Source organism: Antedon mediterranea, chromosome 9, assembly GCF_964355755.1.
Source record: "Antedon mediterranea chromosome 9, ecAntMedi1.1, whole genome shotgun sequence".
NCBI lineage: Eukaryota > Metazoa > Echinodermata > Crinoidea > Comatulida > Antedonidae > Antedon > Antedon mediterranea.
Window position 1 is genome coordinate 5586915 of NC_092678.1, and position 16055 is coordinate 5602969.

The following is a 16055-nucleotide window of genomic DNA, read 5'->3' on the forward strand; positions in this document are numbered from 1 at the left end:
GAAAAGACCGAAGAGTAAAAGCGCCGAACGTAATGGTAAAAAGGCCAAATAGAAAAGCACCGAACGATGAAAGAGCCGTATGAAATGATGAAAGAGCCACATGAAATGGTAAAAGAGCCATGTGAAATAGTAAAAGTGCCAAAAGTAATGGTAAAAGGTAATGGTAAAAGAACCGTATAAATTGGTGAAAGAGCCAAATGGTAAAGCTAGGTCCGAATGGTAAAAGAGCAGAAGAAGGCAGTAACGGCGTTCCATAGTTCGCTACTTGTTTTTAGACGCGTCGTCGTTCGTCGCGTCGTGCGTACTACGTGTCGTCCGTTTTTTCTTTTTCGTACGGCGGCGGCACAATTTAAAATAATTTGAAAGAAGATTGCGTAGGCAAAGTCAACAATGTTGGCTGATAATCAAAACAATATTGGTTGTCCATCTGAATCTGTACGTACATTTATGTTGTCTAGGCCTAGGCTAGCCGCCGGCTAGCCTAGGCCTACTTATAGACTAGGATCGAAAGCCTACTAGGCCTAGTAGCCTAGCTAGGCTAGGCTAGGCCTACTAGGGCTAGGGAGGCCTAGGCTAGTAGGCTACCTAGTCTAGGCCTAGGGCCTAGCCCATTCTTTACTCCATGCCTAGGCTTAGTTAGGCCTAGCCTATCCATCATCAGATAGCCTACTAGAGAGGGATGATTCGGCCCAGCCAGGTCGGTACGTACCACTTCGCCCATCCAGGGCGGGATGATTCGACCCAGGCCAGGTCATTTCGGTGGATCCAAACTGTGGATCAACCAGAGTTTTCGACATGTATTGAATATAGGCCTAGGACTATTCCATTATTTTTTATAGGGTTGTTAGTCAATGGGTTGGGTGTGCTAGGCTTGTTGAGCTTTCTATAGACTATTGTAACAATAGAAACCTCAACAAGCCAATAATAAGGTTTATCGCAAATAGCTTCTACAATGCATGATGGGAAGGGTTTGGGAGCAAACGTCACAACGCGTACGTACGTGATTTGTTGTTTGTATGTACGCGTCGTGACGTTTGCTCCCAAACCCTTCCCATCATGCATTGTAGAAGCTATTTGCGATAAACCTTATTGTTTGCGCCTTTGTGCCAATAAGGTTTATCGCAAATATCGTGCGCGATGCATGATGGGAAGGGTTTGGGAGCAAACGTCACGACGCGTACATACGTGATTTGTTGTTTTATGATTGTTCCCATCATGCATTGTTACTGTAAAATGACATTCCTTGCGAATTCAAGCTATTTGCGATAAACCTTATTGTTTTGTATTTCACTGTGTTTGAGAAACCAACAACTGCTGCTGTAGTTTTATTATGTGTCTGTAATTTATATCGTGTTTATATTATTATATTATTTTACATCATGTTTTATTTTACATCTCATGTAATATTGTTACATGTTTGTTTTTTGTCTCAACAGCTGAATCAAGTTATATATAGCCGAGCTACAAATAACAAAAAAAAAATACATTGGCTGACTGTAGTTTTATTATGTGTGTAAATTATAATTATCGCGTTTATATTATTATATTATTTTACATATCATGTTTTATTTTACATATCATGTAATATTATTACATGTTTGTTCTTTTTCTCAACAGCTGAATCAAGTTATATATAGCTTCTACAAATAACAAGAAAAAAAATACATTCAAACTTTATTCAGAATAAGGAGAAAACATATACAACTTATTTAATTTATGTTTTAATTTAGGCCTAGATATAAATACATCCATGTTAGTTCATCAACAGTTGATGTTGTACACTTAAAGACATAAGAAAAACATGCATTGTGTAAGTTAATGTAGGCCTATAGGTTTTACTTCATCGACCCAGTTTTAAGTGTTATTTAGTAGTGTCAACTGTCATGTTTGGTTCAACTTATTTTAATGAGTTAGCAATATGTTTGTGAGGTTTAAAACTTTGAGGTTCAAATTTAGAGCCATGTCAGAAATAATGAAAAATCTCCACAACAGAATTTTGTCCAGAGGTACACCAGATATGTGTTAAAGTGGTAATAATTTCATATGGATGAATATATGTTTCCTATGTTAAAGCGCAGGTACAGGCATGAATTTTAAATATAATATGTGGTCAATTGTACATAAATCAAATATTTGTAACAGAAATCGAGACAAAAAAACATGAATTTCCCTTAATATGATCAAATACAAAATTTGGCAAAATTCTTCCATAAAAACCAGGAAGACTTTTTTTCAGTAGTTAGGTAGTTAACCTAATGTAATAACATGTCTGATGACTCCCTAGACGGTGAAAAAAAATGGTGGATATACAGTGGATAATTTTTGCTATAGCATGAAAATAAAAACCTGAAATTGAATAAAAATATCAGAAATGTAATATTCAAGTTATATTACCTATATTTAGTCATCTGATAACATTTTTTACCACGCCGTTTATTTTTCATAGCTTTTTAAAATGCCTCTCTATTTACAAAATTTGTGTACAAAAGAATAGAGATTTTACTGTGTAATTTGAACTATCCCCCCACTGATAAGAAAGTGCTTATTTTCAACAAGCTCGTGTAACACAAATAAAATCCAAAAAATTATGAAACATAGGGGAAACTAAAGATCGATAATTATTGGAATGTATGATCAATAGAATTTTTTTGCCCGTACCTGGCCTTTAAGTTCGCTGTGTAAATATCAACGTTTTTTTGCCCATTTTCAGTTTGTAACCAACTTTAACGCCATGCCAGACACAGTTGAAAAGAGTAAATAGTCTAACATTTCATTGAGGCAATCACAAGTGCCTCGGCATACATGTGTACAATATAAAGCTTTTGTGATTGTTCTTACTTACCATTAAGGTGGTCTAAAAATAAAAATTGATTCGACCGGTAAAATAAATTGGGGTTTTCAGTAATAATTAAATAGAGAAGTATATGAGACACACTTATTTTGAGGCCAGATATGCATTAAATGGATACCAATTTACAGCTTTGTATCTTAATTAATACATCAAATTACAAAACGCAAACTATTTATTTATTTATTTATTTGTTCTTTCTTTAAACTGAAATACACTTTCAATACAAATGTACTGATTTCCAAAGTGATTCAGTAAACATATTTACAACAAAAATAAAATATAAAAGAAAAACAAAAAGAAAGAAAACAGATATAAAACTATTTACAATTGTGAAGGCAAAAAGGTTAATACATATATGATTTCTATAGTGAAGATTTAAAAGTTGCCAAAGACATATTATGGAGTTCTGATTTTATGTTATTTGGTAGAGAATTCCATAATTTAGTTGATCTATAAACAAAAGTTCTTTTACCCTGAGAGTTATTCCATAACGGAATAGATAAATCATTATTACTTTGGGAGCGAGTGCATTTATTATGGTTATCTACAGTAAATTGAAATAATATTGTTAAGTATCTTGGAGCTATTTCTTTTAAACATTTAAATAGCATTATAAGAATATTTTCATTCTATTTTTCTGTAAGTAAAATAGAGTACTATTCAATTAAAGTACTCAAATTATGTGAATTCAATAGGCCAAATTTTCAAAACGACTTGGAGTTAAGCGCTACAACTTTGCATCATATATTATACTAGCAATTATACCCGCCCCAGGGCGGGTTTCAAAATTAGTTTACAGCCTTCTCAGTACATAACACCCGACGCCAGTATCTGTCTATACTCACCAACATCGACCCCTCAACAACACCCCATACTCTTTCTTAAAAACAAAATCTTCCCAGTGATGGTCAAATTCAATTCAACCTAAGCTTCGAATTGAGAGGAGTATTCATAACTACGATGGGTCTAATAATGGTTGTAGTACGTTGTAAATTGTGTAAATGAATAGGTGTCATATTGGCTGATAATTAAAATTTGTAATTTAGATACTGCGGGCACCCAGCCTTCTTTCTCCTTTCACCACCCCAGCCACCATCAACAAACCTTAACTCCTCCCCTGGACAGTTCAAATTTAGTAACTTTTCCTAGTACAATCCAATCATATAGGCTACTTCATTACGATAGTATTTTCGCTCCTCCTCCCTCTACAAAAAACACACGCCAGATACACTGGGTGATCTCTTGAAGCCGGTTCCAGTACAATTTATATTATTATCACTCCCAACCCATAATCCCTCAGTGGCAGTTTTCAAATGTAGTTTAAAACATTCCAAATACAGTTTCGGTCATGGTGATAGGCCTAGATGTACATCCCCACCCCAAACTCCCATCCGCTTCCCAGGGATGATTAAATATATATGTATGTAATATGTATAGCTATATCTATATTTCCCCAAACGCCTTGCTGAGGATAATTCAAATACTGTAAAACTTTTGTAGTATAATTTTACAATTCGATAGCCTACAACCCCGAGCCCTAGCAAAAATGACATCACAAACCACCACACAACCACTCCCCCCCCCCACCCATTCCACAAAAACCCCAGGAGTCGGGGGAATTTTTTTAAATGTAGTTTAAAACCTTCCGGGTACAATTGCCATCATTTTGATACCCCATACGTATGGTTACGTGCAGACACAGACATTTTTATAACGAACAAACATCGAAAGTGGGGGTTTTGACCACATTTTGGTCCCTAACTTGGATCCTAGGTGGCGGATGATGTTGAAATATAGCTTAGAACATTCCCGGTACAATTGCGGTCATTTTGATACCACATATGTAAGATTATGTGCAGTAACAAAATTTTGTATAACGAACAAACAGACAAACAGACAAACTCTCTCACTTATAATATAGATATCCGTGACGTTACCCGTACCAATTTTCAGAATATTGGTTGATTTGACACAGAATGGCCCATAGATTTTAAGCCTTATTTTAATAGTTCTTGTGCTGTATATTTGAATAAAGTTTGAAGAATGTGTCTTTTTCTCTATCTTTTCTTGTTATTTGTAGAGGCTATTTGAGAAAACAAACATGGATGTATTTATATAAGTTAAAACATAAATTAAGTAAGATGAAAATGTGTATATGAATCTTTTTCTCGATCTTTTCTTGTTATTTGTAGAGGCTACTTGATTCAAACAACATGTTAAATAATTTAAAAAACGATATAATTTACAGACACATAATAAAAGCTATAGGCTAACTACAGCAGAATTTTGTTGTTGTTTCTCAACAAACACAGTGAAATACAGAACAATAGAAGCCTCAGCAAGCCTGGTACACCCAACACAATTACAAACACCCCTATAAAAAATAATGGAATGGTCCTATATTCAATACATGCCGAAAACTTGGGTTGATGTATTTTTTATTAAATTTATACACAAAAACCATCATATTTTACTTAGTAATTACTTCATAATAATATTAACCGTAAAGAAAGCAAATCAACGCTTGTAATTCTTAAGGAAACGTAAAACGTTGCGCGTAAATAGTTTTATAAAGCTAGGGGGCTGTTGCAGGAGCATGTTAACTTTAATGGACGACCTAAACATTCTACTAATTTGCATAACAGTGTAGCCAACGTACTTGTTCTTTCTTATTTTGCTTCGACAGAAAGTGTAGAACGCAACGCATGTGTCGCGCATGCAACATACACCACTCCTAATAAAACAATTAATTAAAAACATAACTTTAAATTTACCATTTGTTTTTGTTTTTTACTCATTTTACAGAAATTTAATGATTCTTCCATGTTTTGATACCGTTTGATTAAAATTTTTCAGTGAAAGAGTCATTTGAATATACTGTACATTATATGGAATTTTTGCATACAAATTATACAGTATGTACAATGCTTTTTCGAGTACAATGATACAATCAATAATAATCTTTTATTTCAGCATAACACCATAGAAAATATATACAAAAGAAAACAAAAGCATCAGCAAAATTCAAAAACTTAAAACACAATGCTCTCAGTACCATCATCTGTGTAGAATAAAATATAAAAATCTTTTATAGCATAAAAAAACCATAGAAAGATACCTGAAATTTAATCTTGAATAACAATGCTTGGCACTAGACATAATCAATACCAATAATTTCTCAAAAGCACACTTCGCTATAAATTAATATTTTTACAAATGACCCTACCCAATGAATGTTGAGATACAGTAATTTTTATAATGATAAGAGGTGTCTAACAAAAATGTTATTTTAGGTCTACAGTACATGGCTGTTTTTAATTGCATAAATATAATACATAACCTTAAAAACTGAATCACTACAAATTGTCTAAGATTAATAAAGTTTGATTGATTAAAATCATTATTGGAAAGATTATAAACTCAAAAAATTATTTTAAATAATGGAAAATCATAAAGAATGAAACAGCAACTAGTGTGCAGTCAGCAGCTAGGCATGGTCATAGGCTGTGTTTATATATATATTTTCACCAGTATCGCATTGCCAATGGCTGCACAATAAACAGAAGTTGCGATGCAAATGCAGAACCATATTGCAAAATTGGGCGATTCAATTTGAATGTTAAAAAGCGTCAAAGCGATTTAAAAGTGTCAAATCTGTTAAAATGTATCAAAATCGTTAACATAAAAATGTTCATGAAAAATTACTAATCAAAATGTTGACTTGGCTACACAATTTATATTTTGATTAGCCATAATATTAATAGCTATGAAAACATTTTTGATGAAAATATTCCTTGCAGCACCCTACGAAAGTTGAACTCGTCTTTAATTGTTTTTTCTATCGATTAAGTTTTAAAACACAAAGTACGTTTGCATTTGTGTGTACTGTTCATTGATTTTTATATAATAATAATAATAATAATATAATAATATGGATTTAAAATCACGATTGTAAGGCATTTGATAAACAGGCAAACTGCCTTAAAGTGTATTGACATGTTTTGAGAAACTATTCTCATCAGAACAGAAAATAACGCCTAGAGTACTTATATACCAATAGAACAGGTTGTATGTAAATGAGGAAGTAATTAGCATGATAAAGAAATTTTCATATTTAACAAATGCCTCACAATCGTGATTTTAACTCTAACGTTTGGTGGAATGATACATGATTTATCTAATATTGATTTATATAGCACATATACAAGCGTGCTCAAGGCACGTTTAAAAAAAAATGAAATTCAATATACAATACAATTGATTTATGATGAATTAAAAGTATTCATGGTTTGCCCCATAATCCAGTTCTTAATTAATGAAAAAGATAACACAACTATTCAGAAAAAGCAATCCATTATTTCGTATCACCAGAGGACATATTCACCATTGTAGCATAGCCAAATGTTGTGCATTTATCAGCGGTGAAGCAAAAATGCATACAAAGCTGTCTTCTACTCCGATTGATTAGCAGTTAGTTAGTGTTAATCAAAATTTATTAATGAAATGCCTCTGTGTATTGTATTTAGAAGAAATGCAATTTACATGAAACCAGCTCAGTTAATTTGGATATTTTTTTTCATAATTGGTGTAGTGAAAAGCCACTCGTAGTAAGTGCCATTCCAATAAAGTATGTTTTTTTAGCAAATTCAACATGTTAATTTCGTTTTAAATCTGTGTTGCTCAACTTTAAATTACGTCAATGAAAACAAATTGCCTGTATAGCAAATTTTTATAAATGAATCTAGTCTTTAAAATTAGTGTTAAGTAAGCCAAAAATTTGCTGTTATTGTCATAAATTTCTAATAATTGTATCGAATAATAGTTACAAATGAATATACATAACACATAGCCACAGACCATGAAACAAATTATATAAAATTCTTATTCTTTCATTGATATGTTGATACAAGTTGATGAAAGTAATGCCAGGTTGAACGGTTTTCACAACCTAAATATTTCTGTATTCAACTGACACGCTTCAAAATAACTTATTCTTTGTGTTTTATTATCAATATATTTTCATTATGAAATCCACTTTTTACAACAATAGTTGAATTTTAGATGGTTATCTGTATTATCATTTTATTTGGCTTCACCAAAACCATTTTTGACTGTCACATAATCATCTTGAGATACAAACAAAACATGAATTTACAACGTCTCACTAATAGTACAACTGTACTGTATGCCCTAGATAGAGATAGGCCTTAATATTACAGTATTATATAAAAAGGATTAAGCATAACATCGGCAAGGGTTCAAAGCTCACTCGCTCCATGGTTCTGGTGGTAGAACGATTCTTCTCGGATAAGGACTATGTTCAAACTGTAGGTCCAGTGTAGTACACAGTAGCTCATGTGCACTTTAAAGAACCTACAGTATTACCTTTCGAGTAGGGGGTTACCCCAGTGTACTAGTACACACACAACCACTGTCACACACAGTCATTGATCATAACTAAATGTATAACTATATTACAAAATAACTAGGCTTTGTGTTTTTAATTTGATAGAGCCTGGCAGGCAGAGCAAAGGTGTGTGAAGGATGCCCCGGGAAAGAACTGTGTCAGAAACAAGGTATGAGCTCCAAGTCCAGTAGAATTAGGTTTATAAAGTTTGAAGAGACCAGATCTATTCTTCGGGAACCTCCCACCCACTTTCCCATTAATTGATTAGGACAAATTCTATACAAAAATTCTTTCAGCTTCTTAAAAACAATCTATTTATTGTATTATTATTATGCATGCAAATAAATATTATTAACCATATTTGTAAATTTTAGCTGGTGGTGACCCTGATCAAGAGATGATAAATCTACGAATGAATGCAATCCAACACAAGATTTTAATTCTATCTGGAAAAGGAGGTTTGCTATACCTACATTATCAGTAGCAAGGCGGGCTTCAGGGGTGACTCGCACTAGAGCGACGTTCCGCAAACTGTGGGTCGCAGCCCAAATTTTTGAAGGTCCGTGGGGTGGCTTGAGAAATTACGATAATGTCAGTAATTTCCTCATAAACTCCTGCATTGAAACAGATGTTATTATATATTATCACAGTTAAAAAATGTTGTAGTGACTGCAGTAGAATGATTTTGAAATGATTTCTGATGATCTGTGATTGAAATTATGTTTTTATATACTGACAGAGCTATGAATGCAATGGTCTTTATCTATGAAAGGTAAAAGAAATATACTCAAATAAGCCTCAGTTCAGACATGAATTGACAGTCTGTCACTGTTATTTTTAGGTGTTGGAAAATCAAGCATTGCTGCTAGTTTATCTATTGCATTAGCTCAAAATTCCAAGAAGGTAGGCCTTGTTGATCTGGATATCTGTGGTCCAAGTATTTCTAAACTGATGGCTGTGGATGGAGAGAAAGTGATGAACACACAATATGGTTGGACACCATTAAAGTGAGTATCAGTATTGGCTAAAATGTGTACGGATGTCCTCTGAAAGGGCTGGGACTAAATTTTAGCTTTACATCATAAATAATTGATTGTTTTGGAAATGTCAATTTTTTTTTTTCAATTCAGGTCACCTCATGAAAACGTGAAGGTCATGACAGTTGCCAATATTTTGGAACAATCTGATAACGCTGTCATCTGGAGAGGACCAAGAAAGACTCACCTCATCAAAAAGTTTATAAAAGATACATTCTGGGGACGTTTGGACTACATTTTGTTTGGTAATGAGCTATCATTATTATTAGCCAATTAATTGATTATTTTTACCACTGTACAACTCCTCATTTGGGACACCCTATCAAGGCTATACACTTTCCTGTGGTAGGAATAATGAACAAAATATGTTTTAATTCTATGACCAACCTCTTCAATGTACTCTACTGCATTAATTTCATTTTTTAAACTTTCAGATACTCCACCCGGTACCAGTGATGAACACCTGACAGTTGTGAGCGCTTTGAAAAATGCTAAACCGGATGGTGCTGTCATAGTAACCACACCGCAAGAAGTTGCCTTGACAACTATTAGAAAGGAAGTCAATTTCTGTCGTAAGATGGGTATCAAGATTATTGGCATTATTGAGAATATGAGCGGTTATGTTTGTCCGTGTTGCCAGGTAATGATGTGCCCATATATGGACATGATATCACTATCACATCATATCACTACCATATTTAAGCATATGACTACTAGATAGATTGTTTGATAGTGTAGACAGAGAATTAGAGTATTTCTATATAGTTATAGAGCTGATTATACAACTAGAGACTTACCTAGGCAATAGCAAATTTATGTAAAAGACTTCAGAGACACTTCAAAATGCACCGTATCGTATCTACCTTTATGCGCTGTCATTACGATTGTAATTGTTGAATTGTTTTTACAATTTTATCATTGACTGGGAAACAGGCTTTAGGGGTCTTTCTCAATCAAATCGAACATGAATGTTTAGTTTTCATGATGCTCCATGCGAAACATTGATTTGATTTCCTGTTAAGACCCTTTAGAGCGCTTTCAATTTGCGATGCGATTTGCAATTCATTGTGCACATGTGGGGAAGTTGTGATGTGCTTCCTCGCTCTCCACCTCAAACACATTTTGGATGGTTTCTAGGTCCAAAAGACAACCGACAACGCATCGATAACATGGCTTAGCTTGTTCCTAGTTCATTCAAATTTGGATAGATCATACTACAGATTTTTAATTTCTTCAAGGCCACTTGAGTGGTATTAGTAGAACTACTCTCCCAATAAAAATCTCAGAAAACCAGGAACCAGACTTTTCAAAAGTTGCAAACCAAATACTGTTTCTTAAATTGACAGGAGGTGTCTAATTTATTCCAATACGGAGGCGCTGAAAAATTAGCTGACGAGTTAAGTTTGAAGTTTCTTGGCAGAATTCCAGTTGATTCGGTAAGTATGATTAAATATGTTAATTGCATGATTTATATACATGGTAATTAATTTTGTGAATTTATGTGGCACACAAAAATATACAAAAACTATATTTTGTTAACGGCATTGTAAAAAAAAAAAAAAATTCCCAATTCGTTTTTTCACGCTGCTGCTCTAGCCCGCTACGTTACACGAGATGACTCATTCATTAGATGAAATCAAGCAGCTTTATAGTACTACACTTTGACATTTTTGTTAAAACGCCACTATAATTTATTGGTACCACCTGTTGAATCCAAAAATGGCTGAGAAAAGAGTCTAACGACAAATCCCAAAGCATTCTGGTATTTATGAGTCCCATGATATAATTCGCTGTCAGATAATCATTGAATTATTATCAAAACAGTCAATTGAAGTTTTTGTTTGTAATAGGATACTTGAAGTATCTAGGCGTGATGAAGTGACCCCCAGACTTGACCTTAGCAATAACAATAAGCGAGCAGCGTTTTTTGTAAGAAATATTCTTGTTTAATGAGATTTAAATAGATTCCTTATCACCATTGTTTATTGACACACCAAAACTTATAATGCTTATCTAAAATTAAGCAACTTGGAAAAGTGATACTGGGAGAATTTATGAAAACATAGCCAAACAAAAGGTGTACCAAACAATAAATGGAGAGTGTCTTTGACATCTGCATGTATAGTAATCAAAGGATACAGTTTTTTCCAGACATGCCAAATGATAAATTTATACATATTATATCGAGATGTTTTTTTTCCTTATCAAAAACAATTGGGAGGAATTTTTTTTTCCATGAAGATGACACAAAATATCTGGAATTTTTCTTGAAATAATGGGAGACTTCCAGTAAATACACAGAATGTCATCTTTTTAACCTTGCTAATATTTTCAAATTAATTTTATAGAATTTAACATTGTGTGCAGAAAAAGGAAGTAACATTTTCACAGAGCACCCAGAATCCCCTGCTTCAGTCGCCTTATGTAAAATAGCCACAGAAATTCAAAGTACAGCAGTCAGGTAACATCATCTACATCCACTACTCTATCTATCCAGTGTGCTCAAACTTGGTGCCTAACGCAGATATGGTGATAACATGAAGGAGCTGAATGTGCAGCATATTTTAATCTGTATTATTCAAAATTGCAATACATTATCAATGGGAAAAAATGGTATGGCAAAGCACAGCCATAAAAGACTCCCCATTTCTATTTTGTTGGCCTAAAGCACAGTCTACATTATCAAAATGTGATGTGCCCATATATGGACGTGATGGTGTTATATCACTATCATATTTGGGCATATCACTACCGTATTTGGACACATCACACTTTTTTTTATTAATCTAGTTTTATCAGTCTAGACAGAGCTTAACTGCTATGAACAGTGGATTTAAACAATTGGATCTGTTCCTTTACAACTGTAACTTTCTTATCTTCCAACATTAGCAAATGTTTCCTCTTTTGTCTTGCTATCTTCCTTGGGAACATCAAGCCTTGTGCATTCCTCTCCGAGTTGTCTTGTGTGCATCAGATGCTGATAATATCACCCTTAAAAGGTCATAAGCATGCAAGAATTTGTTCTGATCTCTTTATTCTCAGGAAATTCTTGATTTTTATAACATGTTTGGTTTATTCATTACTTTTCTGCGATGTTATTCAGTATACTTTATGTAGTCTAATTTCCCCCAAGTCTGATTTATACATTCACATTCTTTTCTGAATCTTTAGCACCATGCAAGTGTGTCCTTTGATCCTCTCTTCTTAATCCTCAAGTGTGTCCTTTGATCCTCTCTTCTTAATCCTCAAATCAATCAAGTTCTGGTATTTGCATTTGATACAAACTCCCAATAGTCTGATGACAAATATATATTGATAACCGAAAGGTTGTTGCATAATTTGTGCAAGCATTGATGATAATTGTATTTGGCTTTCTTGAAACATTACACATCATAATTTGCATTGCTTTCATTGTGTTGTTTCATTATCTCAGCATTTACACTTTCCTGTTTTGTTGCACTTTTTCTTGCCGAACTCTTTCTTTTTTCACCTTTTTTTGCTGAACTTATTCTTGTTGCACTTTTTCTTGCTGAACTCTTTCTTGCTGCATTGATTCCCTTTCTACAAACTGCTGATTCGACCAATCCATTGCTTCCGAGATAGAGTAATATTTGTATTAGTATTTACCTTAAACTGGTTTTGAACAGAATCGGTGGATGTCCATTGAGACCATTCCTGGTTGCAATGTCATTGTGAACAGTACCTTGGTTTTGCATCTCATTCAGTGCTGTTATAATTTCCACTTTCCTGTCTTACTGCACTCTTTCTTGCTCTTTATTGCCACATTGTTTCCCTTCCCCATCAAACTGCTGATTCGGCCAATCCATTGCTTCTGAGATAGAGTTGGTAATATTAGTAATAGCTGTTTATTTAATTTTAATATATACTGTAGTTGTACCACTCTTCCGTTCTTTCTTGTATTCTTTCTAAAGCAAGTTCAGCCTGCCATACAAACTGTTGATCTAAACGGTATTAGTTCTTCATGTAAAGTAAATAGCAGCTTCTGATCATAATGTTTTTTTTGTCCGGTTAGATCACCTGTTAAATTAGCTTTGACGTTGAGTACTAGTAACACATTTACATTCCTGGTTGCAATGTCATTGTAAACTAGAGCTGGTTTGTGCATTTCTGGGACCATGTTTTGACATTCAAAATTTCTACAATATCTTTATATGAAAGAAAAAATTAATTTAGTATTTACCTTAAACTGGTTTTGAACAGAATCGGTGGATGTCCATTGAGACCATTCCTGGTTGCAATGTCATTGTGAACTAAAGCTGGTTTGTGCATTTCTGGGACCACGTTTTGACATTTAAAATTTCCACAATATCTTTTTATGAAAGAAAAAATAAATTTAGTATTTACCTTAAACTGGTTTTGAACAGAATCGGTGGATGTCCATTGAGACCATTCCTGGTTGCAATGTCATTGTAAACTAGAGCTGGTTTGTGCTTTTCTGGGACCACTTTTTGACATTCAAAATTTCTACAATATCTTTATATGAAAGAAAAAATAAATTTAGTATTTACCTTAAACTGGTTTTGAACAGAATCGGTGGATGTCCATTGAGACCATTCCTGGTTGCAATGTCATTGTGAACTAAAGCTGGTTTGTGCATTTCTGGGACCACGTTTTGACATTTAAAATTTCTACAATATCTTTATATGAAAGAAAAAATATATTTAGTATTTACCTTAAACTGGTTTTGAACAGAATCGGTGGATGTCCATTGAGACCATTCCTGGTTGCAATGTCATTGTGAACGATACCTTGTTTTTTCATCTCATTCAGTGCTGTTATAATTTCTGGTGTCGTTGGGACCATGTTTTGACATTCAATATTAAACTTCACTTGACGTGGTTCCACAATATCTATATATGAAAAAGAAAAAAAATTTAAGGTTTACCTAATTTATCTTAAACTGGTTTTGAACAGAATCGGTGGATGTCCATTAGAACGTTTCACGTTTTGACATTCAATATTAAACTTCACTTTACGTGGTTCCACAATATCTTTGTATGAAAAAGAAAATGAATTTAATATCTACCTTAAACTGGTTTTGAACAGAATCGGTGGATGTGCGTTTTCGACATTTCTGTTTACAATGTCATTGAGAACTTGACGTTGCTTTTGCATCTCATTCAGTGCTGTTACAATCTCTGGTATCATTGCCACCATGTTGTGACATTTGATATTGAACATGAATTGATGTGGTTCCACAATATCTTTATATGAAAGAGAAAATGAATTTAATATTTATCTTAAACTGGTTTTGAACAGAATCGGTGGATGTCCATTAGAACGTTTCACGTTTTGACATTCAACATTAAACCTCACTTTACGTGGTTCCACAATATCTTTATATGAAAAAGAAAGTATATTTAATGTTTACCTTACTTATCTTAAACTGGTGGTATACTATATTTTCTTCCTCCAATATTTTGGTGCACTATTTCTTCATTAGTAATATATACTATATTTTCTTCCTCCAATATTTTGGTGCACTATTTCTTCATTAGTAATATATACTATATTTTCTTCGTTCAATATTTTGGTGCACTATTTCTTCATTAGTAATATATACTATATTTTCTTCCTTCAATATTTTGGTGCACTATTTCTTCATTAGTAATGTATACTATATTTTCTTCCTCCAATATTTCGGTGCACTATTTCTTCATTAGTAATATATACTATATTTTCTTCCTTCAATATTTTGGTGCACTATTTCTTCATTAGTAATGTATACTATATTTTCTTCCTCCAATATTTTGGTGCACTATTTCTTCATTAGTAATGTATACTATATTTTCTTCCTTCAATATTTTGGTGCACTATTTCTTCATTAGTAATATATACTATATTTTCTTCCTTCAATATTTTGGTGCACTATTTCTTCATTAGTAATATATACTATATTTTCTTCCTTCAATATTTTGGTGCACTATTTCTTCATTAGTAATGTATACTATATTTTCTTCCTCCAATATTTTGGTGTACTATTTCTTCATTAGTAATATATACTATATTTTATTCCTCCAATATTTTGATTCACTATTTCCTCATAGTAATGTATACTATATTTTCTTCCTCCAATATTTTGATTCACTATTTCTTCATTAGTAATATATACTATATTTTCTTCCTCCAATATTTTGGAGCACTATTTCTTCATTAGTAATGTATACTATATTTTCTTCCTCCAATATTTTGGAGCACTATTTCTTCATTAGTAATATATACTATATTTTCTTCCTTCAATATTTTGGTGCACTATTTCTTCATTAGTAATATATACTATATTTTCTTCCTCCAATATTTTGGTGCACTATTTCTTCATTAGTAATATATACTATATTTTCTTCCTTCAATATTTTGGTGCACTATTTCTTCATTAGTAATATATACTATATTTTCTTCCTCCAATATTTTGGTGCACTATTTCTTCATTAGTAATATATACTATATTTTCTTCCTTCAATATTTTGGTGCACTATTTCTTCATTAGTAATATATACTATATTTTCTTCCTCCAATATTTTGGAGCACTATTTCTTCATTAGTAATGTATACTATATTTTCTTCCTCCAATATTTTGGAGCACTATTTCTTCATTAGTAATATATACTATATTTTCTTCCTTCAATATTTTGGTGCACTATTTCTTCATTAGTAATATATACTATATTTTCTTCCTCCAATATTTTGGTGCACTATTTCTTCATTAGTAATATATACAATATTTTCTTCCTTCAATATT

General features: G+C 32.9%; 1 protein-coding gene across 1 annotated transcript; it reads left to right on the forward strand.

Annotated features, from left to right (window-relative positions):
• Nucleotides 1-349: 349 nt before the first annotated feature.
• On the forward strand, nucleotides 350-12538 carry LOC140058109 (cytosolic Fe-S cluster assembly factor nubp1-A-like). Its single transcript, XM_072103663.1, has 8 exons — nucleotides 350-435; nucleotides 8364-8427; nucleotides 8633-8716; nucleotides 9100-9265; nucleotides 9389-9540; nucleotides 9730-9935; nucleotides 10642-10731; nucleotides 11644-12538. Exons 1-8 carry the CDS (start codon nucleotides 391-393, stop codon nucleotides 11758-11760), a joined length of 924 nt encoding a protein of 307 aa, XP_071959764.1. The 5' UTR covers nucleotides 350-390; the 3' UTR covers nucleotides 11761-12538.
• The last annotated feature ends 3517 nt before the right edge of the window (nucleotides 12539-16055 follow it).

What these genes read in the sequence shown, in the direction of transcription:
- LOC140058109 (XM_072103663.1), top strand. Translation starts at nt 391, where the DNA reads ATGTTGGCTGATAATCAAAACAATATTGGTTGTCCATCTGAATCT. An exon ending in TTGGTTGTCCATCTGAATCT is followed by an intron (nt 436 to 8,363) that starts GTACGTACATTT and finishes TTAATTTGATAG; the next exon opens with AGCCTGGCAGGCAGAGCAAA. An exon ending in AGAACTGTGTCAGAAACAAG is followed by an intron (nt 8,428 to 8,632) that starts GTATGAGCTCCA and finishes TGTAAATTTTAG; the next exon opens with CTGGTGGTGACCCTGATCAA.